The sequence below is a fragment of the Pezoporus occidentalis genome, unplaced genomic scaffold, assembly GCF_034315485.1.
Source record: "Pezoporus occidentalis ecotype Australia unplaced genomic scaffold, CSIRO_AGI_Poc_V1 ctg13, whole genome shotgun sequence".
Lineage (NCBI taxonomy): Eukaryota > Metazoa > Chordata > Aves > Psittaciformes > Psittacidae > Pezoporus > Pezoporus occidentalis.
Genome location: NW_026913103.1, coordinates 8,146,584 through 8,171,883, shown reverse-complemented (window position 1 = coordinate 8,171,883; position 25,300 = coordinate 8,146,584). Strand labels below are relative to the sequence as shown.

The 25,300-nt window shown below is 38.5% G+C and overlaps 1 protein-coding gene across 20 annotated transcripts in view; it reads left to right on the top strand.

The window, feature by feature from the left end:
- The window catches only part of SNAP91 (synaptosome associated protein 91), a 70,056-nt gene that overhangs the window by 23,421 nt on the left and 21,335 nt on the right, over positions 1-25,300 (top strand). For 16 of the 20 annotated variants that reach the window (XM_062608291.1, XM_062608292.1, XM_062608290.1 and 13 more), the window contains exons 4-15: positions 954-1,029; positions 2,979-3,081; positions 4,820-4,913; positions 6,072-6,183; positions 7,510-7,616; positions 8,983-9,024; positions 12,699-12,769; positions 14,295-14,322; positions 16,297-16,406; positions 17,156-17,256; positions 22,344-22,358; positions 22,504-22,674. In XM_062608291.1, coding sequence (XP_062464275.1) covers positions 954-1,029; positions 2,979-3,081; positions 4,820-4,913; positions 6,072-6,183; positions 7,510-7,616; positions 8,983-9,024; positions 12,699-12,769; positions 14,295-14,322; positions 16,297-16,406; positions 17,156-17,256; positions 22,344-22,358; positions 22,504-22,674 — 1,030 coding nt within the window. The remainder of the gene's footprint in view (positions 1-953; positions 1,030-2,978; positions 3,082-4,819; positions 4,914-6,071; positions 6,184-7,509; positions 7,617-8,982; positions 9,025-12,698; positions 12,770-14,294; positions 14,323-16,296; positions 16,407-17,155; positions 17,257-22,343; positions 22,359-22,503; positions 22,675-25,300) is intronic. The other 4 variants (XM_062608309.1, XM_062608305.1, XM_062608296.1 and 1 more) reach the window with 1 other exon arrangement.

Below are 25,300 nucleotides of genomic sequence, written 5' to 3'. Positions count from 1 at the left end.
GACTCTTGATGAGGAACAAACTTAACTTTAATAACATAGTTGGAGGCACGCCGATAATCTGTCTCTTCATTTACCAACTTGTAGCATAAAAGCAAGCAGCAGCCTGTTGCTGGATGTTGACAATTTATGTGCTCTCTGAAAACAGAGCTATGCAAGATTGAAGACTACCTGGGACTTTCTGACTGAGTCAGAAGTTGATGTTCTGGCACATGTGTACTGCCATCCAAATAACTGCCTTCTCTGCATGAGCACTGAAATATTCCTAGACCTGTAAATTCAGCTTGATTGCCTTTTGGACTGCATTTTCCTTGCCCTTGCTTTTTATTGACCTGTATAGACTGGTATGTCTGCACAAAACCAAAGCGCTTACTTAAAGAGCTTTAGTATGACTGTGAAATAATTCCTCCCTGCCTGTATATAAAGTGTTTTCATACAATGAACTTCTCCAATGTTACAGTGTAAATTCTTACTCCTGCCCTAATTTTCTATTCCAATATTCTGACTTGCTTTCTGTAACTGTTTCAGTCTGCTAGTCCCTGTAACTTGATGTGGGGCTTGCTTATTATTAAAACAGGCCCTCATCTTGACTGAAACTGGGAGCTGCTGGGTTGAAAAGTCTGAGAGTAGCCCGGATATGGTGCTTTGTAAGCAAATAAATATTGTGCTTCCTCAAATTTCTTTGAGAATTCACCATTTTTATTGCTTCTTCCACACTCTGGTTTGTATTTTGCCCACAATATTTTTTTATGTATACAGTAGGATATTCAGTAGAGATTCAAACTAAAGGTAATTAATCCAAATGGATGAAAAAGGTTTTGAGGAAGGCGTTGCAGGCTAAAACAAAAATCTGGGTTTTCATGTGTGTATGCTGGAAGTAGACTGGTAATCTTCCTGCTAGTAGGTACAAGGCCTTCAGATACAGCCTGTGATAAGAAAATAACTTTGTGTTTCAGAGGTTTATTCAGTACCTGGCATCTAGAAACACATTGTTCAATCTCAGCAATTTTCTGGACAAAAGTGGATCTCATGGTAAGCCTACTCATGTCTACAATCTTAACAAGATTCTGAATGCGATACTACTATTTATTTGCTCCTTTATTCATAAGATGCAAATAATATAAAAATGTGCTACTGAAGCCTTTTTATAAGTGTCTAATGAATACAGGAGTTCAAGTAGACTGCTGAACAACTTCAGAACAGCGTTTCTCGATTACTTCAAAATTTCCACTCTAAAGGTGAAAGTGTACAACTCCTTTAGAATATACTTGTTGAAAATCTGGGCCGAGTAAGCCATATCCTTAACTGTTATGGGAATTAAGGATGAAACGGATAGCTTTTCATTTATTTATTTTTGGTGTTTTTTTTGTTTTTTCTTAGTCTTAAATGATAGTATGTTTGCTTGGGGACCCTGCACCTTTTAGGAACTGTCTGTAAGTGTTTAATGCGGAGAGGGGAGGGCACCAAAAGAACTAACTGGTTTTGATTTGAGTGGTATATTTGAAAAGGTCTAGGCAGAAATTGAGGAGTTGTTCCCTTTAAAGATTACAGTCTGCTTTTCTACTTTGGACTCTGGAATTAGTGAATTTTCCTGTTCCATCACTTAACAGAGGAAAAGCTTGTCTGATAGTAGTTCTGCTAAAGAAGAGAGAAAACTTCTATTTTGGTAGCTGTCAGAGAATATTAGACTATATGCAGAATGCAGGAATGCTACGATAATAGGCAGAATCAAAGCAATGGCACGTTACTCTGTCTCTCAATGGAGACACGTGACACCAGAAAGACTTAAGCATCTTTGAGAAGTGGTAACACAGGGCCAGGAACAAAGCCAAACAAATACTAAAACTATGTTTGTCTTAGCAAAACATGCTATGCATATTCAAAGATACTGGTATTTGGCAGCAGTTAATTCTGTTAAATGCACAGTTTTGCCATTTGCTTGAGACTTGAATTGCAATTTCATAGGTAATACAACATTGCAACAGTGGGTCATAGGTAACGAGGGGTCAGAGTTGGTAGTGTTAAACCTGAGTTGGCAGAGATACTTAATGTTGAGAGATATTAAAGAAAAGTAGTCAGTGACTAAATTGAGGGGTGTAGCTTTTAACAGGGACTTGTACTGAAGAGGAGGAAGGGTTGTTTTCTGCATGCATTTCTGTAGTTTAGAGGAAGAAGCTTTGAAAGAAATACGTGAAGGATAAACTGTAATACTGACTATTCAGAAGTCTTACAGGCTTGAAGGTCACTGAAGTTTGAGGATGTTTGTACAGTATCATGTGCCTGGAAGACCTCTGGTGTAACAGTTCAAAGGAGGCACTAATCTCTATGAATACCATCAAAATTTCTTTGTTCTGGTAAATCTAGTTAGGGGAATTTTGAAGATGTAAGAGTTGGAGGGACTGACATACATGAAATAGTGGGAGCGGTTAAGTTGAAATCGATCTTTATCCTAGAAGTCATGTATCACTTAAGTAAAAACATTTTGTTAAATTGACATTTTTGCCTGTTAATAGAGGAGTAACTAATTTTGCCATCAAGTAATGTTACCACGGAACTGTGTAGGATCCACTAGCAGGTTTTGCCAGGAGCCATGCAGTGGTACCCTGGATGACTGATTGAATGAATTGGTTTGGATGAATTGATTGAATGACAGTGGTAGGTTGTTTTGGTGCGGCATTTCTGCTTTTTAGAATCATAGGACAGTTAGAGTTGGAAAGGACCTTAAGATCATCTAGTTCCAACCCCCCTGCCATGGGCAGGGACACCTCACACTAAACCGTGTCACCCAAGGCTCTGTCCAACCTGGCCTTTTCTTCAGAAGCTGTTAGATGTCTTCTGATTGCCTGTTCTGTATGTGGAGCTGTATAGTGCAACAGAAATCACATAATCCTAAGGTCTCTTGACTGTATATTATTGTTTACTGAAGAACCTCCAAACAAGTGTGAAAAAATTTAATGTAAAATATGTGACTGTTTTTTCAGGTTATGACATGTCCACCTTTATAAGGCGTTATAGTAGATACTTGAATGAAAAAGCATTTTCCTACAGACAAATGGCATTTGACTTTGCAAGAGTGAAGAAAGGGTAAGCAAAGTTTATATGTGTAAACTGAGAGTGTGCCTGACCCAGAAAAATCTAGTTTGTGGCATTACACTTAATTTTAGTGTTTCAGTGACGTTGTTCTTATGTTCTTTGTTTAGCTACAATGAAACACCAAAATGGCCAGGTTTCTTAAGTAATTGTAATTGGTTAAGAATTGCAGAAGAAGGAGAAAAAAGACTGTAGGTAAGGCAAATACTGAAGACTAAATTAAGGTGGCTTGCAGAGCTGGGAGCTTTTAGTGCTATGTGCTAAATCTGACTTACTAAATTGTGCTGCAGCAAGACTGTGTTTAGGACTTGGGGAAGGAAAAGTTCTGAAACTATATCTATGGATGTTTCATTACTCTTCAGACAATTCCAGTAAGAAAGATGACATATTACAAAGGAAAACTGAAGTATACACCTGAAGTTCTTATCAGGCAACACAGCAAATGATTATAAATTGAACAGAATAAGGTTATAAATTACTGATTTTATTTCCCACAAGGACTGTGTGTTCTGTAGCTTGGGATTCTGAGTTATTAATGCAGGCATCACTGCCAGGCTTTCCTCTTCTGCTGCTCAGACTGCCAGAAGGTGTAGGGCCTACTGTGAGAGCTTTGCTGCATACCTGGATGCTATTCCCATACTAGAGACCAGAGCAGTTACTCTTGAACCTGTCTGGAATATGAATCACTAAGAAGCTTGTGGTATGAAGGCTGGTAACTAGTTGGGTTGATATATTGAGCGGGCTTTGATCCAGAAGGCTGCTGTAGTGCTAGCATCTTAAGTTCCCTTTGTCACCTAGTGCATTTAAACACTTCATGTTAAATAAACTTTAGTTCGGGTTGCTAGGATTTCTATTCCTGTCTTGCTATATGTTCCTGGAAAGGCTTTCTGTGCTTGTTATTTCTGGTGCTGAAAACAAGGTGCTGCCTCAAACTGTAGCATAAAATAAGTAAGAATAGTGGTATGCATTTCCAGAGAGGAGATGCTATACCTGTCAGTGACCAGAATGGGGCAATACATAATGGTGATCGTACAGGTCTGTGGTATTTGAAGATAAAAATGTATATGTGTGAAGACTGCTGTAAGACTATGGATGACAATGAAGGAATGCTACACATCCATGACTTCTGTGTGATCCTGTTGGAGTGATGGTTCAGGACTGATAAGGCAGGTCAAAATCAGTGGAAGTGCTGTGAAGGAGTAATGGAATTAATTAGTATGCATGAATACAGAGGAAATAAGCTCTAAGCAAAGATTGCCCTGATTTAAATTGTCACTGAATCGGCATGCATATATTGTGGCACTTGATGGGGAAGAAAAACAGCCTATAGCCTTTTTTTTTGCTGATGTGTCTGTGGTCACTGAAGAGAATGTGTTGTTGTTAGTTATTCATAGCAAACTTGATGCACAAGGACTATCAGTTCTTTAAGTACTTCTGTGACAGTATTTCTTGTCAAGTTATTTAAACTCTCAGTGTCCTCTTTCCATAAAGAGATCAATCTCTTGCATTCATCGCTCGAACACAAAACCTTTCCTCTCCTGCTGTGAGGGTGGCTGGTTTCCTGCCAGCTCTCATGATGATGTGAGAAGCAGGAGAATCAGATAGTGCCAGCAATGGCATTCTGATCAGAAATGGATTATAGTTGCTTTAAGCTTACATTTAAACAGCAAATCAGTCTGGGAGAAGGGAGAGGGGAAACGCCATGGCTTCTAATCTCTATTCCCTCTTGCAGAGCTGATGGTGTAATGAGAACAATGGCTCCTGAAAAGCTGCTGAAGAGTATGCCAATATTACAGGAACAAATTGATGCACTACTTGAATTTGATGTATGTACTGAAGCTGACCCAGCATTAACACTGGACAGTGACTTATAAATGATGTGTTGTAATGAACGTTTCCCACTGAGGCAGTGAGTGAAGGATGGCCCTTCCCTGTATATATGAAATGTGCAGATTGCAGGGTAGAGAAACAGCATGAGAAATGAGGGGCATTGAGGAATGCTGACTCAGAGCTTGGAGTTTCATTTTCTGCATCAGTGAGGGGTAAAATTGGACAAAATAAGGAGACAGAAGAATCTTTTTTTCTGTCTCTTGGCAACCAACTTCTTTTTGGGGGGAGGAAAACAGCCATTAAAATACCACATGTACATTGTTTGGCATCCTCAAAATCTTCATCTGGTTCTTAGCTATAAACTAAATTGGCTAAAGTTTAATCTAGACTGTTCATAGAAATAAATGCCTACAATGTATTTATAAAGTTATGAATGTTGATGGGATTGTTTATCTGCCTTAAGGATAAAAACAGGTTTAAGCTGTGTAAGAGGTATAGGGTAATATTGCTAAGAAGTCTTTGAAAGAATTGGTCTTGAATTTCTGCTCTTGGTCGGCAGGACGCTCTCCCAGGAGGAAGGAAGAGCCCATTAAAGCTTTCAGAAGAAAGTTTTAGAAGTACATGTCTCACTAATGTCTCTTTTGTTCATTAAAAAGCGTAGGAATTTTGATAGTTATCTCAGAAGAGGAGGTATTTTTAATGAAATAAAGATCTTTTAATAAATGAGCACTTATTTTCTGCCCAACTTAACATGAGAACTGGAAAGGTCTTGACATCGTTAACCCAACCGTATTATCTCATAGACCTCTGAGGTTTTGTTAAGCTGTGCTGTGAGCTGACATCTTTTGTCCAGTTTCATAAAACTTTGTTAATAGCATCTCTGCCTTCCTCCTCTTCGTGATAGGTGAAGGAGTTAAGACTAAGATGCTTACTGTTGATGGGAATAGTCCTCTGCTGTAGTGAATCATTTTGGAGTGGTGAAGAAAGCAATCCTTGATGTATCTGCTAACTGGAACTTTTCTTTGGTTTCTTTGTTGGAAAGCTTGTATTCAGCGCTTGGGTCTATCTATAATAGCACCAGATACTTGGTGCAAGCTGAAACTTCTGATTGCATTCAGTACATCTGTTGTAAATAACTGGTATTTTATTTGTAGGTTCATCCAAATGAACTGACAAATGGTGTCATAAATGCTGCATTCATGCTTCTGTTTAAAGATCTTATCAAACTTTTTGCTTGCTACAATGATGGGGTTATTAACTTACTAGGTAAGTAACCTGGTTGGTACCTATATCTTGTACACCATGAGTGAGTGAAAAACAGGTTTCAGATCTATTACAGTTTTTTATTTCAATTTCATGAAAATGACATTTTTCTTGACTGTTATATTCTGAAGTGAGAGAAAACTTTAAACCATAACCTTGTATGTTAGTGTTCATCTGAGGCTGGATTATCATTGCCCTTAAAACTGTACAGATATCTACATGTCATAGTATGTCCTACCAGGTTAGCAAAGCAGCTTTTGTTCCTTGATTGCGCTTTTAAGATGCTCAGATTCTTCTTTTTATATGCTGTGTGGTGGTAGTCTGCAAGTATGACTGCCAAAGCTGGATCCCATCCAGAGCCCCACCTTCCGTCAGCCTACAAAGTCTGCAAGGCTGTGAGCGTGTTCAGAAGCTCAGGCAGCTTGGTGTGATCGCTAGCATAACACACCTTAATCTGTCCCTGCAAAAGGCTTTGTTATGAAGTCTAAAACCAGGAGTTGTGTAAACTGCAGGAAACATAACTGACCCTGTAGAAAATGAGCTTCAGCTATTAAAGCTTGTGAGCACTTCAGCTGGTCTATAAAGACAGCTGAAAACTGAGATTGCTTAGCCAACGTGACTGACCTAAACTCTTGCTGCAGCTAGAACAGGAAGAAACAGAGCACTTACAGAGACTGAACTGGCAAAAAGATATTCCTGAGCTGTAAAGTTCAGACATTTTTTTTGTGTCCATGTTGCTGTGCTTTCTGGTGGTTTCATGAAAGTAAGTCCCAGGTGCTTTGACTGATACTTTAGGCATGGGAAGCTTATGGAGCAGATATAAGTGATTTGGGCATAACAATCAGATTGAGATTTTGCTGTCTACTGCTACTTAAAGAATAACTTCAGGTTGAAATATGTGGCAGTTGTTCATGATAATGGACATGAACCAACCTTAGAGAGATACTCCAGTGAAAAAAGTACCACTCTTTGGAATGGAGACAACTTGGAAGATATATTGATACATGTTTAAGTATCTTTCATTGCTTTAAATTTTATCTACTTCACGTGCTTACTTTTTGTCTTGAAAAACCTGGTTTACATCACACAGAATACTATGGATAGTTGGGGTGCAATTTTCCAGTCTATACAGTTTTCAGCAGCTCAGCAAGCCCAACTTCTAAATACTGCCAATGACTAAGAACACTGCTAGGTCAGTGTCCAAGTGAAGAAAAATGTTAATGGAGTGCAATATTCCTGAAACGTGATTTTCCTGAAAAGCAACGTTACTGATGAATGCAGACCTCATGTAAGATACCTTAACTGAAACTTGCCAAATTATTTCTCTAGAGAAATTTTTTGAAATGAAAAAGGGACAATGTAAAGACGCTCTTGAAATCTACAAACGATTTCTCACTCGAATGACCAGAGTGTCAGAGTTTCTTAAAGTTGCAGAGGTAAGTGATTTCCAGTCTTCTGGAGTCTGGCACTTAAGTGTTTTGTGAAGTTTTTAGCACTGAAACAGTGTATTAATTGCACTTGGTAAGCATATGACTCATTGTGTACATTAATGTCAGGCATTATAGAAGTTTCTGGATCTGCTTGTTCAGCTCTTCTAGAAGTAGTTAAGCTCTGCTTAGTATTTCCACGTCTCTACTGTGCAGCCAGCCTCAACTTTCCTGGTAATGTAACAGATGACATGACTTGAACTGTATCAGTGTTTCATGGAAATGCTGTATTAAATGCATGTTTCTAGAACAGGGTTGAACATTAGAGGAAGATACAGCAATTAGGAATAAAAGCATAATGATTTTATAAGTCTGTTCTTTAAACCTTTCCAGCCAACTACAAGTTAACTGGAATGTGAAATTTTCCTGGTTTTGATCCTTGTTATTGTCCTCTTATGTGGATAATACAAATACTACATGGTTAATTAACTATTTTGCTGGGCTCTCATTTATAGTAGTTGGCTCCTTGGCACGACACACATTCCATGTTTCATGCTTCATTATAATGGACAGCACTAATGAGCCAAATAAAAAGTTTGTTTCTTTGCTAATTGCTAATTTGTTTAACTATTCAGGAAAGAGCCTGCTAGACTTAGGAATGTCATGTAATGTTGGATATGAATGTTGAACTTGAGGGAGTGAAGTGCTTCAGACCACCTATAGGTCATCTTTGCAGGGCAGGGGCTATAGTGACTATATGTCAGTAACCTAGGTGCAGTGCAGCTTGCTTTTCTGCAAAAGCTAAATAAACAGGTACTTCGAGGAGCCACAGAGAAGCAGCTAATAGAAGACTGCAGACTTGGACCTCATCTTGCTGTATTTGAAATGCTAGGAGACAAGGTCAGAACCACAAAGCAACTCGAGCTTTAGTATTATTTTAAGTGGTGTCTCCTAGGATTTGCTTGCTGGCTGAATTTCAGAGAACTTCATTAGGATAGTCAGGTATCTGGATAGTATGTTTGGCAGTTCACTGATGTGCTGTCCTTTGGGACAGCATTGTATGGCCAGAAAGCACTGCCTGACTTGCAGTATGGAGTTTAAACTCCCTTTGCTTTTGCTTTTGCTTTTCCCTTTTTTTTTCTTTTGTTTTTTGTTAATGGATATTTTAATTTGTTAAAAAAAAAAAAAAAAAAGACTGCTGTAGATTGCTGAGGATAGCTACTGGAAAGATGGGCATCTGCGCTTGCTAACTTTCTAGTCTTCTAAACATAAAGCGCATTCTAGGTTGAGAGCATACTGCAGTTCTACTTAACGGTAGTGCCTGCTGCAGTGGAATAATACACTTACTTACATTTTACCTCTTTTATACCCACAGCAAGTTGGAATTGACAAGGGTGATATCCCTGATCTTACACAGGTAAGCTTCTCTTACAGTCTTTTTGGATCTGTGAAATAGCTAAAAGTTCTGTAATTAGGAAGCACATTGGGAATGTAAATGTTGGTAGGAAGTTATACCATTTAACATTTTTAAAGCTGTCCCAATTTAGAAATAAGAACTGCCCAAAGCTATTTCTGAAGACTCCTATAACTAAAATATTGTCTTTCATGATGACTTTTGACTTGCAGTTGAAAGGTAGACTGTTCTGCTCTTTCCTCTCCAAAGGATGGTTTTTTTTGCAGCTTGTAACTCAAGAGCTCAAATTCATTTTTGACGATGAACTGCATAGAGATTGTGGTGTGACTTGCTTCATAATCTCTTCCTGACACAGTTTTGGTCCAGAGATGAAATTCAGGCCAGCAATAGCACTACTCTCTTGGTGTAGGTACAGTTAACTTAAATTTAAATGCAAAAATTATGATTTGATTGCTGAACGTCTCTGTTAGTATGCATCAAAACTTTTAACATCGAAATTCACTTATGCTGTAGCTGCTTAAATTCTATTGTGCTGATCCATTGTCAGTATCACTTTCAAATCGGCCTGGGTGTCTGGCTTTGCATTTGATGTGAAAAGGATATTTACTTGGAGGAAGAGATCCATGCTGAAGAGTTCACTCATGGCAGTTTTTATGCCAGAAGAGCAGCCTTTTGGGCATTGTGATGCTTAACAGTTATAAATCCCAAGTGTTCATAACCTAAAATGTGTGGGTTTGAAAGCCTCTTGAAAGCCTGTTTTAAGTCAGCATCAGAATAGTTCTCTTGGATAAAAAGCCAGTTAAAAATTCTGAAAGTGAGACATGATGTGAAGAAGAATTTTAATCTTTATGGGTTTGAGATGCTATGGGACTAAGAAATCCGTCCACTCTTTCAGCAGTGGGAAACTTAAACTTCTAGCAGTGTGTGGCACACCAAACCCAATTCTGAAATAGCTGAAGCAGTATGTTCACCTAACTGTACCGCAGGGGCTCTTTTTTTAACAAGGTCCAGTCAGTCATGAACTAAGTCCTTGAACCAGAACTCAGACTCAGTTAATGAAAAAAGGGGCTGGACAAAATGACGTTTGAAGATCCCTTCCAACCCAAACTGTTCTATGATTCTATGCCTTTTAGACTGCTGCAGCACTTTGATCTGCTGCTGCTTGTGTGGAGTCAGCCTGCTGGAAAGGCTGCCTGCTGGGACTGCACAAATGCTGTCCTGCATTGTTAGTCAGTGCTGCACTTGCTCAGTGACACCTTAGTTACTGCTGCCTTAGGGTCCCTTTCACATCATGAACCATGCTTTAAAATATAATAGAATAGTTTCTTTGGAAGAAAAGTATCTACAATGATCATCTACTCCAACTGCCTGACCAGTGATTTTAAGAAGTCCCTCATAGCTGTATTCTCCCAAAGGCTGCTTGGGACTCACTTCCTAAGGCTAATAATCTGCAACACGCTGTAGATTGTGTGTATGACCTAGGCAGTGTATTTCAGTGAGAAAGAAATAACAGTGAATAATAAAACTGACTTTCAGCTATTAAGGAATATAAAATTGTGTAAAATATCAATGATATACTTAAATTCCCAAAGCAAGCCATGGCAGCAATAGTAGTATTCCACAAGAAGTTGGTTGTGTTGACACTTGGTGTGTGTATGTACTCTGTAAATCCAAACAAATAGTCACAGGAGTGAAATACAAATTGATAGCTGTCACCTTTGGACTTGCTAGTTTGGTTGCAAAGTTTTGGAGACTGAGGAGGCATCTTGGCAGCTCAAGAGCTTGGCTCATTTTTATTTATTAGCAATTCTTAAAGCATGTCAGTTTTGCTCAAATAGCTGGTGGGGAACATATGTATAAGGTTCCACCACATTGCTGACTAATAGATTAGATAAATGTTGAAGCAGAAAGAAGATATTAAGAAAAAAATCAAGTGATGTTCAGTGTTGCAAATTGGATACCAGACAATATTTGATTTCCAAATTGTTGCATCTGGGTAGAAAGTTTCTGAAGCTTCCTGTATGAGTTCTGTGTGATACATGAATTTCATATTATCTTGTTGGCATTTAAGAAGTGACTAATACATTGGAAAGGTATTTAAAGTGTGTAGAGGTACTTGGTAACAGGAAATAATGGATTTCTTTTAACTTAGCTTTCTGTTTACATGTTTGAGTAGGCGCAACTTGTAACTTATACTATAGCCTTTTTGACTATGTAGAAGTCTGAATTTTATTTTTATTTTTTTAAACAAATGAGGGCTTTTTCTCATCTTTTTATTCCTGCTGGAGAATGAGAGTTCTTGCAACTGTGTCACTTGTGTTCAACCAAATTCTTGTGCTCAGATTAGTTGAAAATTAATAAATATGCCTATAAAAGCAGCAGTGGTTAAGGAATTTCTCCATTGTGTATGTATGTGGGACATACTTAAACTCAAGCCATCATTTAAGGATTTTTTTAGCATTTTGAATTTCTCCATGTGTTAAGTTACCTTACTTCTCAGTTTTAATGTCAAAATTAATACACAGACATTTAAAGTACACTTAGCTCTGCATTGGTGCTAGCAGGTACTATGTATCCTGAAACACCAGATTTAGCCAGCCAGCTGGTTTTCAGTATGCTCTACATAGTGCATAGTCTGTTTTCAAGCGTCACAGAATGACTTTTTTGATGCATATGTATACCCTGAAATTAAAGGCATGAAAGACACTGTAGCTAAGACTGGCAGGAATTATGGTTGATTTGAAAGAGACTGGTAAAGAGAATTTCCCATTTAAAGACTGTACCATTGATGAAACGGTAACCCTGATGAAAAATGCTTGACTACTACATGGACTGTACCATTGATGGAACAGTAACCCTGATGAAAAATACACTAACATATAGTAGTCAAGTATCTCTCAAATGTGTCCTCCTTGCTTGTTGATCTTGTAGGAGTCTTCTTATCTAGAGTATTTTTATACTGCAGTAGCTATGCATGCTGCCATTCACATTTATGACTACTTTCCTTGCCTACAACTGTAACAGCAAGTGCATGCCTGGGGGTCTTGCTTGACCACAAAAAAGATTACTTAAAAGAAAACCTAAAATTAGGGAGGCTTGAAAAAGCTTAGTTTCTGTAGATGTCTAAGGTTTCTGAACTTTGAATTAGCTGGTGGGCTCAGTGCCCTGGGCCTGGCCACCATTTTGAGAAGGAACAGCTATAAGGCTTTGTGATGTTAGGAATCTTGAACCAAAGGTAGCTGCTTTTGGGAGAATTAGAGAAGAGTTTTAGTTTGTTTTGTCTCTGGTCATGAAAGAGGTGTTGGAGTTCTGACTAAAAGCAAAACTGAAAGGATGACCTTGAACCTATTACTCTTAAAATAATCCCTGTGGATGGCTGTGCTGCTGTTGATGTTTAACGCTGACCCAAAGCATGATGAGCAACACATCCTGGATTTAGGCTTCAGGTGCTGTTTAGTAAAGCTAAATGTTTTTTTTTTCCTGCAAATTTGAGCATGGTATTATCTTTCAAAAGCTGTCTTTGCCTAATACTTCTAGCATGGAAATCCACTGTTTTCCCAGTGATGTAAATAAAGCATGCATGTGGTAGACTTTCAGGGAAGTTGGTGCTAGGTTTCAAAGTATTGTTAGGTCAATACAATGTGTTTAAAAGTTTATCTTTTCTCTTTGCTCTCTAGGCTCCCAGCAGTCTCATGGAGACCCTTGAGCAACACCTAAACTCGCTGGAAGGAAAAAAGCCTGGCAACAAGTAGGTGTATGTGTTGTACTGTGTATCAAGGCCTAATAGTAACATTAGGAGACTGGCTATTATTTAGGTTTGCCTCCCCTAACTTACTGTTGTCAGTTAAATGGAAAATAGGCAGCGGTAAGGCTAGGCTTTTTCTTTCCCTTACAAAGTCATCTTAATGGCAACCTTTTCTGTTGGTGGCTTGGTTTGTTTTGTTTGTGTATTTTTGGGGTTTTGGGTTGGTTTTTTTGTTTTGTTTTTGTGTGTGTGTGTTTTTGTTTTTTTTTTTTTGTTGGTTTTATTTTTGCTTTTTGGTTTGGTTTGTTTTTTTCCTTACTGGAGTGAAAAACACAGTGAATACTTTCCAAAACTAAGTAAAGTTAACTGGAAAACACCTGGAAGAAACTGTTTTTCCCTGCTGCTAAGGCTTTTGTCATCAAAATTTACTTGTTTTCTAATGGCTCTTTTTATCAGTACTTGTCACAGCTAAGTTTAGACAGGATTAAGCTAAACCTGTGCTTTCTCTTTTAACTGTTGCTTTCCTTGCAATTTAGTGAAGGGTAAGTACATATGTTTACATATCACTTGCATGCAGACATTGTTGTGGTTTGCTTTGGGCTGGTTTTTGTTTTTTGTTTTTTTTTAAGATGGCTTCAACAGATACAGATTTATTTAAAAAAAAAATCATACTTAAATTGGTGCTTGTTTTTGTATATTTGTCATTTGTATTTTGTCATTATAGTCATTAAGTTATCTTTGATCGTTTCTGTTGTAGTTGTAGGTCTTCTAGACAGTTCTACAGCTTCTAGGACTTACCCAATTCAAATAACCTATAGGATGGATACTAGTTTACTATGGGTGCAATTTTAACTTCAGCTCCTCCTTTCATCTCTTAGATGAAAGCAGCTCTAAAAATATGTAGCAGTATTTTCATACCTCATAATAATGAAAATAAGCCAACACACTGACATGCGTTTTGCGATTAAGGCTTTGTCAGTTAGTGTTATTTGGTTTTTTGCATTAAGTTTGCCCTTTCCAACTAACTGTTCTATACCTTTAAATAGCATTATTTTAAAGTAACTAACCTTACTTAAAAGAACAGTAGAGTTTGAAAATTTGCTGACACATCCTCAGAAGACTCAGAAGATAACTGCTTCCATATTGGCGTTACTCTGCTGCTGTTGCATGATTTTATAATATGATGTCATCTTCTCCCATTAACTCTTTCCTATTGGCTCCTGTAGGCCCAAAACCAAGATATTTGCATGCATCTCTGCCTTTCTTCCACTGAGTAAAGCTTATTTAAAAGGTAGAATAATCCTGTGATACCAGTTATCTTAAAAGATTCATTTAAGATTTGAGGTAAAAATTTGTATTCCTTGTCTAAAGTAGTACATGGAAGTTTGAGAAATGGGGAGGGCATGCAACTGTAGAGATCTTCAGAAGGCTTTCATGCTTAGTTTTTGGTCTTTTTGCAGGAGTTTTGATGACCAGAAAAATAGTTTCCAAAAGTGTACTTACCTGAAAACCCCCTTTTTTTTCCTAGATCTGGGGCTCCTTCTCCTCTGAGCAAGGTAAATGTTGCCAATTGCTGTACTAGTTAATTCTTGTTCAGATATGCTTTAGACTGTCATAAGGGCATAAAGAGTTAAATTTCCATTTCCTAATCTGCTTTTTAGACTTTGCCACCTAGGCCCTAGCTAACTGACAAAACCGCATCTTTTAATGGCCTTGTAAATAATGGCCCTATAAAAGTGCTTCAGTGATCTGAAGGTCTATAGTGCTTATAATAGTGCAGGATGGTAAGCAACTTTCTCAGGATTTGATGGTCACACTTTGTGAAACTAGAAAAGATATGCATATCTTTATCTCAACTTCTTCATCCTCCCCCCCTTATTAATCCTCATGTCAGTGAGAAACTCAGTACTGTTTCTTTTCCAAATTTAGCACTGTATTTGTAGTTTTTTATGAGGAAGTTCTGACTCTTATAAAACCACATTCATGTGAAAAGCCAGGAAGAAAACTTTCATCTGATATACCAAATTTCAGAATTAAATTTTATTAGTGAGACTGCTCACCTTAATTTAAGGCAAGAGTTGCCAGTGAAACAGTCTTGATTTGAGTGTCAAATAAACTAATGAGCTTTATAGTGTTAGCAATAGTTGCTCCTGAAGCACTGCCAGGTGCCATAGTTCTGTGTCTAGGAGTGGATGCTGTGCAGGAAAAATTCAGTGAAAACTTCTGAATCTGAGGGAGGCACTTCTATGGTCGATTCTAGTGAAAGCTCTTAAATCGCTTTGCAAAAAGCCCTTCTAACAAAACCCAAACAAAACCCTCTCTTGTTCAGTACTGTAGCAGTTGGTGAGAACTATATGATGTAAGAAGGTGTTCCTCTCTTCGCTGATTTACATGAAGAATAATTTGGACCACTTGAGTCTCAACCCTTAGTAAAGCTTTGATGAGAGTCTAGAAAGCTTATATCCATCTCCTGCTAGAGTTGTGATGATGGGATGGCACTAGCAGATCTCAGAAGAAAATCACTTCAAATTTTCTGTTCTTTTTCTGTATTGGAAGTGGTCAGAAGGGCAAAAAGTACAAAACAGAGGACTTGTTTTCATTTGTTAGGAAAAGAGTGAGATGCTATAACAAAGCTTGTAGTATCTTTTAGAATTAAATTGATACTTCAAGGTGACTTGCATCTTCAAGTGCACAAAGGGTTGTAGTATACTCTCCTGGGTGTCTGTCCTTGGTATACTTAAGGTATCTTTATCCATCATTGGAAGAGCTAATGAAGCAAAATTGTAGGTCAAGCTATCTTTTTTTTTATCTTCCCAAGGACTTAACTGTTAGTACTGTTGATGGCTCTCAAAACCTTCTTTAGCCTGAAGGTTTACATGCACACTTTTAACTTAGTTTCTAACCATTCCTCTTCTGCCACCATTTCTATGGAGGGACTACTAAGCTGCTGTTTCATTGTGTGGACAAAATGAAGGGGCTGAATTATTCCATCTGCAGGATGGTATTAAAGCTGAGATGAGGGAGTTTGGGAGAGCAAACCATTTTCTTGGACATTGCTAAGAATCCTTTGACACATAGGAACTGTTAGTTACCATTATTGGGATTTTCAAAAGCAGGTAAAGCAACTCCAGATCACAAGTCTGAGTTAGTTGACTTAGGTGTTGGGTGAGCTTGAACCCAAGGGACTCAAGCTTATATGAGACTGGCTTCTGGTGTCTGCAGGGCTCTGAATGAATGCAATAGGCTTTTCCTCTTGAGCCAGGCATTGCTAGGTGGAGTCATCTTGGAGTTTCTCGACTCCTCTACCCTTTGAAAACAGCCCAGTCTTCCTTAAATTCTTTCAACTGGGGAAGCAGCTTGCAATGCGAAGACCGGATGTCAAAATTGGATTTATTTTTTTTTCATATTTTCATACTTTCAGAATTCATACTTTCATAAGTATTTAACTTTCAGAAGAATGTGAATCTGTGCACGAGTTGTTTGTGGGCAAATGCTGATACATTGAATATATATATAAAATGTTTCTCCAGTCTTCTCCAGCAACAACTGTTACATCTCCTAGTTCTACTCCAGCCAAAACTATTGATACATCTCCTCCAGTTGATCTTTTTGCAACTTCATCTACAGCTGCTCCAGTCAGGTAAGTTAAAAAGCGTATCATATCTGGGTTAAAAAGTCAAAACCAGAACAAACTGCTATTGCTTATTGTAATGAGCAGAAATGGAAGAACTCTAGAGATGTAAAAGCTCTGTGCTTGAACCAAAAGTCTAAAGACAGGCTGTTTAAGTTACATGTCAGGTGAAGTAACTCACTGAAGAAAGAGCTTCTATTGTTTATTATTTAAATGTTCTAAATGAACAAGATGTTTTTTCCTAAGCAAATATCTGGCTGGCTGAAGTTATAGAAGTCTTACCAACTCTTTCTACCTAATGCCTATTTATTGCCTAGAAATGCAGGTTTCTTGCTTTCTGACATGGCACAATGAAATATTGTAGTAGAATAGAACTATTTTCAGCTGCAGCAGTTATTTGTTCTGGTCTTTGGGATCAGCTGGGATATTGGTTTTGGGGTTTGGGATTTTGTTTGTTTGTTTGTTTGTATTTTTAGGGTTGTAAAAATCTCATAGATCTGTTACAATGTCATCAAGTAATGGAAATAAGTTAAGGCCCCATCCTGGGGTGTAATGTATTCTTGGTGCTATTGCAGTAGAGGTGTTTATGGGCACTGCTCTAATCTTGAGGCTTGAAAAAAACCAAATCTCTCAATGGTCTCATCTGTTATCCAAACTAAGGGTAATTCCTACAATCCAGTCATTTAAAACAAACAAACAAACTTGATTAAAATCAACAAATTCTTCCAATATTTAATCTCTCTTCCTTTCCTTGGCAGCTCTTCCAAACCATCCAGTGATCTTCTGGATCTTCAGCCAGATTTTGCGGGTACTGGGCAGGCAGCTCCAGCAGCCCCCGCTGGAGCCACTTCATGGGGAGGTAGAGAAACCTCACTGTCAGCATCTCTTCTTGCAGTCTCCATCTTCTTGTTTGGTGAACTGAAACCCGGCTCTTTTGCTGCTAGCACAGGATGTTCCCAGCTCACCCCCAGGCTTCTGCTGACCTGACGGTCAGGCATCTCTTTACAGCACAAGGCTACTCCTTTTTCCAGGGATATGCACAATAGTATAAGCTGCTTATAAGGGCCTGACTGCAAAGCTGAGGGGAGCCAGGATTATGTGACTAAAAGTGAGCAGGAAGGGGGGATGGCTGAAGGTGAACAGGTAGGGTAGGCACTTTAAAACAAAAGAACTAGAACTGCTCATACGCTTATTGGCAAGGTGAGCACAGAAACCAACACTTCTCTTCATAAAGCAAAAACCACAGATCAGTAGGGGGAGGATCAAAACATCTTTTAAAACAAAATTTCATGTAAAGCCAGTGGTGGTATATTAGTTCTGCTGCAAGTGTGATGACCTCTGACAACCCTTAACATATTTTACTAAAACCTGCCTTGTCTGCATAGAATAATAATATGAAACTAGAAGTGGAGGGCTCACTGTTTTCAAATAGGAACACCTAACCAGCTGTCTGAAATATGTGCTCTGTGGTGAGCCAAGCCTGTTGTTGCAAGCAGCACTAGCAGCTGGTGATGGGTAGAGGATTGCAATAAATGTAGGCAATGTTCATTCCTGTCCTCTGAAGACAAGTAATTAGGCCAGTAAATGTGATCTAACTTGCATAGTTGTAACCACACTATGGTATAATCTTAAGAGATCCTGTGTGGCAGTTTAAGGAACTCATCAGCCCTCTCACACCAGGAATGCTACACTGAGTCATGCTGGCTCTACTGTGAATGTTAGTACTGGTTACTGGTGGCTTCTGCATTCCCTGTTTCTCTTCTTAGCGTCAGTTCATTAAAGACGATACTCTATCTCAGCCACTTTATTATAAGAAGATAGCTATGGCTGTCATGTAGAACGTTTTGCATATTCCAATTTTTTCTGTTGAATTGAGTATTTTTTTTTCAGCAGAGTCAATTTTATTTACTGAAACGTAATCCTACCCAGAAAGCAAGACCAGGGAGTCATCTATTCTACGATGCCTGGGACTAGTTATTCTGCAATTTTTTATTGCATCCGATTTGTTTTGCTTTGTCATTTCCAAGTGCTGGAACACAAGCTTTTGAGATATTCAAAAATCCTCAGGCCTCTCAGCTTACTTTTTTAAGCAGTTGCTCATTCATGCAGAGTAAATCGCCATTAATATTGTAAAATATTGATTTGTATTACAAGTTATCTTTTAGATGACTTATTTGGGTTCTTTTGCTTTGCTCTTTCAGACAAAGCACCTTAGATGGGTACTTGGTTGTTTTTATTTAAAGTTGACTAGTAATGTACCTAGTCCTTTTTTTCTACAACAGAAAAGGACAGCTAACTTCTTTACTTTGGCCAGGGTTATAGCTAACCTCATCAAATATACTTCAGACTTGCCTTTCAGGATAGCATTTTGGTAACTTAGTAAGCTTCAAGTTTGTCTGCTTTACTGCTGGCAGGAGTCCAGCTATGATGACCTGTTACTGCACTGCAATCTTGCTAGGGTTTTTTGTCTCTTTTTCTAAAAAAAAAACAACCTCTTTTGAATTGCTGCCAAACACCATGTCAGACATGCATAAGGTGAGAACTGGAATGGATTTGGTGTGACAATACTGAAATTTCTGTTTTGTTTCATCTGGTAATGAGAAAACCTTTGAGCTTGTGCTAAGAGTTAGGTTTTGGGTTTGTGGTGGTTTTGGTTTTGTGGTTTGGTTTTGTTTTGTTTTGGTTTTGTTTAGGGTTTTTTTGATTGTTTTTGGGGCGTGTTTGGTTTTGGTATTTTTGGGGGTTTTTTTTTTGGATTTATTTACTTGTTTCAGCTAAATCTGCGAGTAATCATTAAAATTGTACAGTCTCATATGTACTACAGGACTTTCTAGTTAGTGCAGGTGAGGTCACATCTGGAGTTACTGCATCCAGTTCTGATATAAGGGGGAGGGGATTGGCGGAGGGCTACCAGGACTCCAGGCATCTACAGCGCATCACTGTGGAAAGAGACTGAGGGAGCTGGGCCTCTGTCATCTGGCAAAGAGGAAGATAAAGGGGAATCTTAATAGTGGCCTACAACTGTTTGAAGGGGAATTGCAGAGCAGAGCCAAAATTTTCTTGAAAAAGGTAGTTGATTATAATGAAGGGTAATAACAACTGATTGCATCTTAAAAGGCTGATGGGACATGAAGAAAACATATCTCACTTGGAGGGTAAGGCAGTACTGGAGCATAATTTTGATGTGAGCTAGTGGACTTAATTCCTCAAGATTTTTCAAGGCCTGACTAGACAAAGCTATGACTACCCTGAGCTGGTATTGGACTTAATGTTCTGAACAGGAGACTGGACAAGATGACCTTCTTTCCGCCCAGAGCTTTTGGGAGGATATGTAACAGTGCCTCTGTGTTGCTTCAGCTTCTTATCTGCCAAATTCTTCTGGCCCACAGCAACTTAACATGGGAACTTGGGAGAAAGCAGTAGTAGGGGGAGGAAGCTGGGAGAATTGCTGCAGTTCATAATAGGTAGGAAAATGCAAATATCAAATACTTCAAGATGCAGCATCAAGCCGGCACTTTAAATGTCACATAAACCTGAGGAGTATATATCACCAACAAACAGTATTGCGTTCTCAGTCTCACTGGCAGTGATAGATTGTATGTATTGTGGCAATACTGTATGTTCCATGTAGTACACTGTATAATTAGTGGTATACACAGTACACTATAGCTATATTTTGCTGTATACATAGTGTATTTCCAAATACAGCATAAGTTATTTAGCAAATGATCTATAACTTGTGAAAATATATCCTTTTCTGTGAACTGGAGGTGATCAAGGTAGGGTAGTAAGTTTCCTGCAGCATATCACAAGGGGAATAGATAGGCATTTGGCAGGCAAACTAGACTGTAGTGTTACAGAAAAAAAACAGTAGGTCACATTCTCCATCATCACAAGGTCTGACTCTCAGATAAAAAAGCAAATTGACTTGAATTTCTGCTCTGAATTACCTTGCACTCTGCTTTAGAACATGAATTTGCTATTAATATTGCTACTTTAATATTACTATACAATAAAGCATTGGTTTTAATCCTTCCCATATTAAGAGTAAGTGTATATTGCCATGCTGCATAATTGTGATTTCACTGTGTTGTCATCTGTGACATAACTGGGTAACAAAAGGAATAAGCTAACAAAAAGTGAAAGTTTGCCAACAGTTGCTTATTTCAAGTCTAGCTGTGAGGTGTCCACCTGGTATGCAGTAATGAGATACCAGGGTGCTGCATTTTTAATATACTGCTGAGCTCTTTCAGAGTGCTATTTTGACTTACCTCAGCTTCTTGTGCAGTCAGTCTCGAGTACAGCTCTCCCATGGAGCCAGTAACAAAAATACCTACATGTGGTTTCTCAGTGCCTTGTTAATATACGTTGTAAAATAAAAACTTGTGAAGATTGAGCTGTGCTTGCTCAAATCATTTTGCTGCCTACATACATACCTGTACTAAACCATCTGGACTCAGTGATTGCTGTTCAGTGGGGATCAGATGAACCTATGACCCTGTCGCATGCACAAGGAATCTAGGAGCAACACTGAGCTACTGGTTGGTAAATAGGTAGTTGCTGAGCCCAGGCTATTCTAACTGCAGTATAAAAATGTAATGGGCCAAACTGGTTGGTTTTCATGAGGTTTTATGGCTTAAGATTGTTTTTTATGTAGAAAAAGCTTCCTCTGAGCTTAATCTGACTGATGTCAGAGGACATCAAATTGTAGGAAAGTTTGTCATTAAAGTTACTTTATTGGCTCCCAGAAATAGTTGACTAAGGAATCAAAGTTGGAACAGAACCAGCCTGCTTATCTTTCATACCCCTCATAGCCAGTGTTAACAGAGGTGGTCTTTCCTGCATTGTATACTTGCTTCATTATAAATGTAGGAAAAGAGGAGCTGCTCTCCTAATTTTTTCTGTCTTTTCTTTGCTAAACATTATCTCAAGTACAAGACTCAGAGCCTGTATTCCTCTCAGAATGTACTTCAGGCAGTAGGGATGCCATGTACTGCATCCTGAAGTAACTTAAAACTTTATTTGCAAGCTGCTATCTGCTATGGTACCTTGTCTTCAGTGCCAGTTTTGTGAAGGGTTCTAAGGCTGATGAGTGGATCTCAACAGTTCAGTATGGCAGAACAGTAAGCTGAATTCTGTCTAGTTTTAATGACTATAATGTTGATTTTGACTGCTTTCTGTCTTCTTTGGTCTAGAAAATACTTGCAACTAAGCAGAATTATCTTGAGATTCTCTTTGGTATCTGAGTATGTTCTGCTTATAGCTCATGGATTTAAATAAGCTTCAACTATGGCTGTTTACTGTATTTATGCGTGAGCACTGGAGTTCATTTGGGCTCAATTCTCCCATGTACACTTTTACTTGGTGGAAGTTTTGAATCTGTGTGCTGTTAGGCCCAGGAACTTCCATTTAAAATTTTTTCAGTGTTCTTGGAGGATGCTGGCTGTTCATAAATTTCAGACAAGTCTACCTGCTTCTGGTCTTATGCTGCTAAGCTAAGTTCAAGAAACAACTAGTATAGTGATGATCTGAGCTTCTAAGTGGTCCTTTGCTTTACCCTGGGGTAGTGAAGGGTAGGAGACCTTCTTGTCAACCTTTAGAGGCCACTACTTGGTTCTCTCTGTTAGTTTAAGAGAAGAAAACCAGCTGTATAAAACAGAAGTGATAAATACTACCAGTGTTTGAAAACTTGCTTATTAGATACTAAGGAACTTACCAAATGTGTGAGATGTATGTATTTGTTCTGTTTTGAATAGAGCTATTAAATAAAATTAGCTTTGTCATGTAACAATAACCTCTTAAATGTTGGAAAATCAGGTGCTTAAACTGTGTTGAACCTAGACACATCATTTAGAGCATGAGCATATGGCTAATGAACATCTTCAATCTGGCAGTTCTAATTGGTCTGTTTCTTTATTCTGCTGCATTTTAACGGACAATTACTAGACCTCTTGGGAGAGGGTGAGTAATATTTTTGATTTCTAACACTTTCAGATGTTAAGACTCCTTATAAAAAGCTCCAGCTTTCTGGAGTTGAGTAACTGTGGTCTCTTTCCCTCTTCCCCTTACTTTTCCTGTTTGATCTTCATTATATGGTTGCATATAGATAATCTGGCTGCACTTTCCGGTGTTACCTCTGAGCCACAGATTTCAGATCCATTTGCCCCAGAGCCTACTGCAACTACTGCTGCAACTACTGATACTACAACTACTTCAGCTGCTGCTGCTACAACTACAACTATTACTGCTGCCACGGCTGAAGTGGATCTCTTTGGAGGTTAGTTTGGTTGTAATAGTGCTCTGCAGCAGCTCATAAGGTAGATTAAACTATGCTGGGTTTAGCTATTATAAAAAAGGCATCTAATTTAATTAATACCAGAGGTGCCTATGTGTTGGATGCTGGGTGGAACAGGAAATGTAAACTGTCCAACTACCTCTTTGTTTGCTGTGCTTTTAGCTGATAAGCTCCTCTGCATATATATAGAAATGGAAAACTGTGTGCACTTAACACTGAGTTACCTTATGGTTGAATAACTAACAACATTATTTTCAGGTCCACACTGGGGTAAGCAGATATTCTTTCCACATTATTCAATAATTATGCACTGTACTATAATTCCTGGGGAAAAGCAATTGTGCTTTCATATTTGAAGAGGATGGATGTGGCAGCTTCCTGCCCCTTCATTACATGCCATGCTTGAGCTGTATTGTGTTTCTTTTGGATCTTACTTGTGAATACGGTATTGAGCTAGCTAAAATTACTGTATTTCAGCATTTTTGAATCTGGGTTTTATTTCACATAGCATTGACAGTAAATTAAAGTGGCAGTGAACTTGTACTAAGTGCCAACTATACAACTAATGTAGAGGAAAAATAGTCTTATAGTTTAGTTAGGCTCTTTCAGTCTCTAATGTTAACTGCTAACCTCATAATTAAGAATAACTGTCCCCCTATATGTTGTCAGTTTTTTTCTTACTCTCATACAGCAAGAGGCTTCTCAACAGCATGTCAGAAATTACCTTTTCTTTTTAACATGATATCAGCCCAGGTTAATGGAGAAATATTCTGCTTTACAAACTATTAACATATTTAAGATCACCCAACCACTGTATTTTTCTAGTTTTCTCTTCCTCTGATGCATACTTTCGGCATGACAGTGCACCTAAGGAATTAGTAATTTACTTGTTATCAAAACTGAATTCCAGTGTGTTCTATGTGGGGTTATTCATCACTTCTAGTGACAGGAGTGCTGGATAGGTCTGCTACATAAACACTTTGTCTGCAAAGGTGTTTCCTGAAGACTGAAAGTTCCCAGTGGGAAAACTTTTTAGGACTGACTTCAACAGACAGCTCTAAGTTATCCCCAATAAAACTGCCAAGTTGTAAGAAAGGATACAACTGCTACCTGCTACTTCACCCCTTCTTTTACAAAGATGGGTACTAGTCCAAGTGCCTCAGTTCAGAAGCAATTTTAAAACAATTGTGGGCAGTGGTTCTGGACACCACTAGGAGCAAGAAGAATGTCTGATGCTGGTTACTCGCAGAAGCCAAAGCCTGTGCTCATTAACACCCCTGTAGATGCATAGCATGTGAAACTTCTGTTATGTAGACATTGGGCTCAAGCCAGTCTTGGATACAGCACTTTCAAATTGCATTATTATTATTTAGCATAGATATTGGACTTAAAAAAACCCTAAATGATACTTAAATGGCTATAAATCACTGTAAACTCTCAACAGGATAAGAAAAACACCAGCACTCTCCTATTCTTAAGGTAGTACAGCAGCAAGATGCATCCTTCTTTTTTCCAACTTTTTCACTATTCTGTGCTTGGAAGATGGCTACTGCCAAATCATGTGTCTACTTCCATGTTTATAAAGTGGCAAAGAGAGTAACAAAGCGCTGGATGCTTTTAGTTTCTAGAGATTTAACTGACCATTAGATTGCTTAGTGGCACATATTAAGAAGCAGAGTTGCCTTCATTCTCCAATGTGGAAAGAATTTTACTTTTGCAGTATGCAGACTTCCATGACTTGATCTCTTAATTTAAAGAGAATGTATTTTGTTGCTCAAATACTATAAATCTCTGATGGATTGTATATTAGAAGAATGCTGACTCTTTCCTGGAACACATCAGAAAAAGCAAGGTTTTCTTATTTACAATAGCAGAAAATCTCTAGTTCTTGAGAAAAAATTCTAAACACACTCAGCAGTGCCTTCAAGACACCCACAGATCAGACCCTTTTAAGACCCTGGAGTCCATATTGAACTTCTGTTGCTCTACTCATGTTTTAGTGTTGGGGTTTTTTATGGGAGGTGTGTGTGGTTTATTGGTTTTGGTGGGTATTTTTTGTTTGTTTGTTTGGGATTTTTTTGTGTGTTCCCCTGAAGGTTGTTCTGTTAGTGATGTTCCATACATTCCTTGTTACTTTAAGACTGTGTACAACAAGGAACTTGTAGGTTCGGAGCATTTACAAATGCTCTCTAGCTTTTGTGGTGCCAGGAATGCTTACACTCAATAAGTAAGTGTTTGACCTTTGGGATCATAGAATCATAGAATCGTTAGGGTTGGAAAAGACTTTAAGATCATCTAGTTCCAACCCCCTGCCGTGGGCAGGGACACCTTACGATAAATCATATCACCCAAGGCCTCGTCCAACCTGGCCTTGAACACTGCCAGGGATGGAGCATTCACAGCCTCCCTGGGCAACCCATTCCAGTGCCTCACCACCCTAACAGGAAAGAATTTCCTTCTTATATCCAATCTAAACTTCCGCTGTTTAAGTTTTAACCCGTTACCCCTTGTCCTGTCACTACAGTCTCTAATGAAGAGTCCCTCCCCAGCATCCCTATAGGCCCCCTTCAGGTACTGGAAGCTGCTCTGAGGTCTCCAGGCAGCCTTC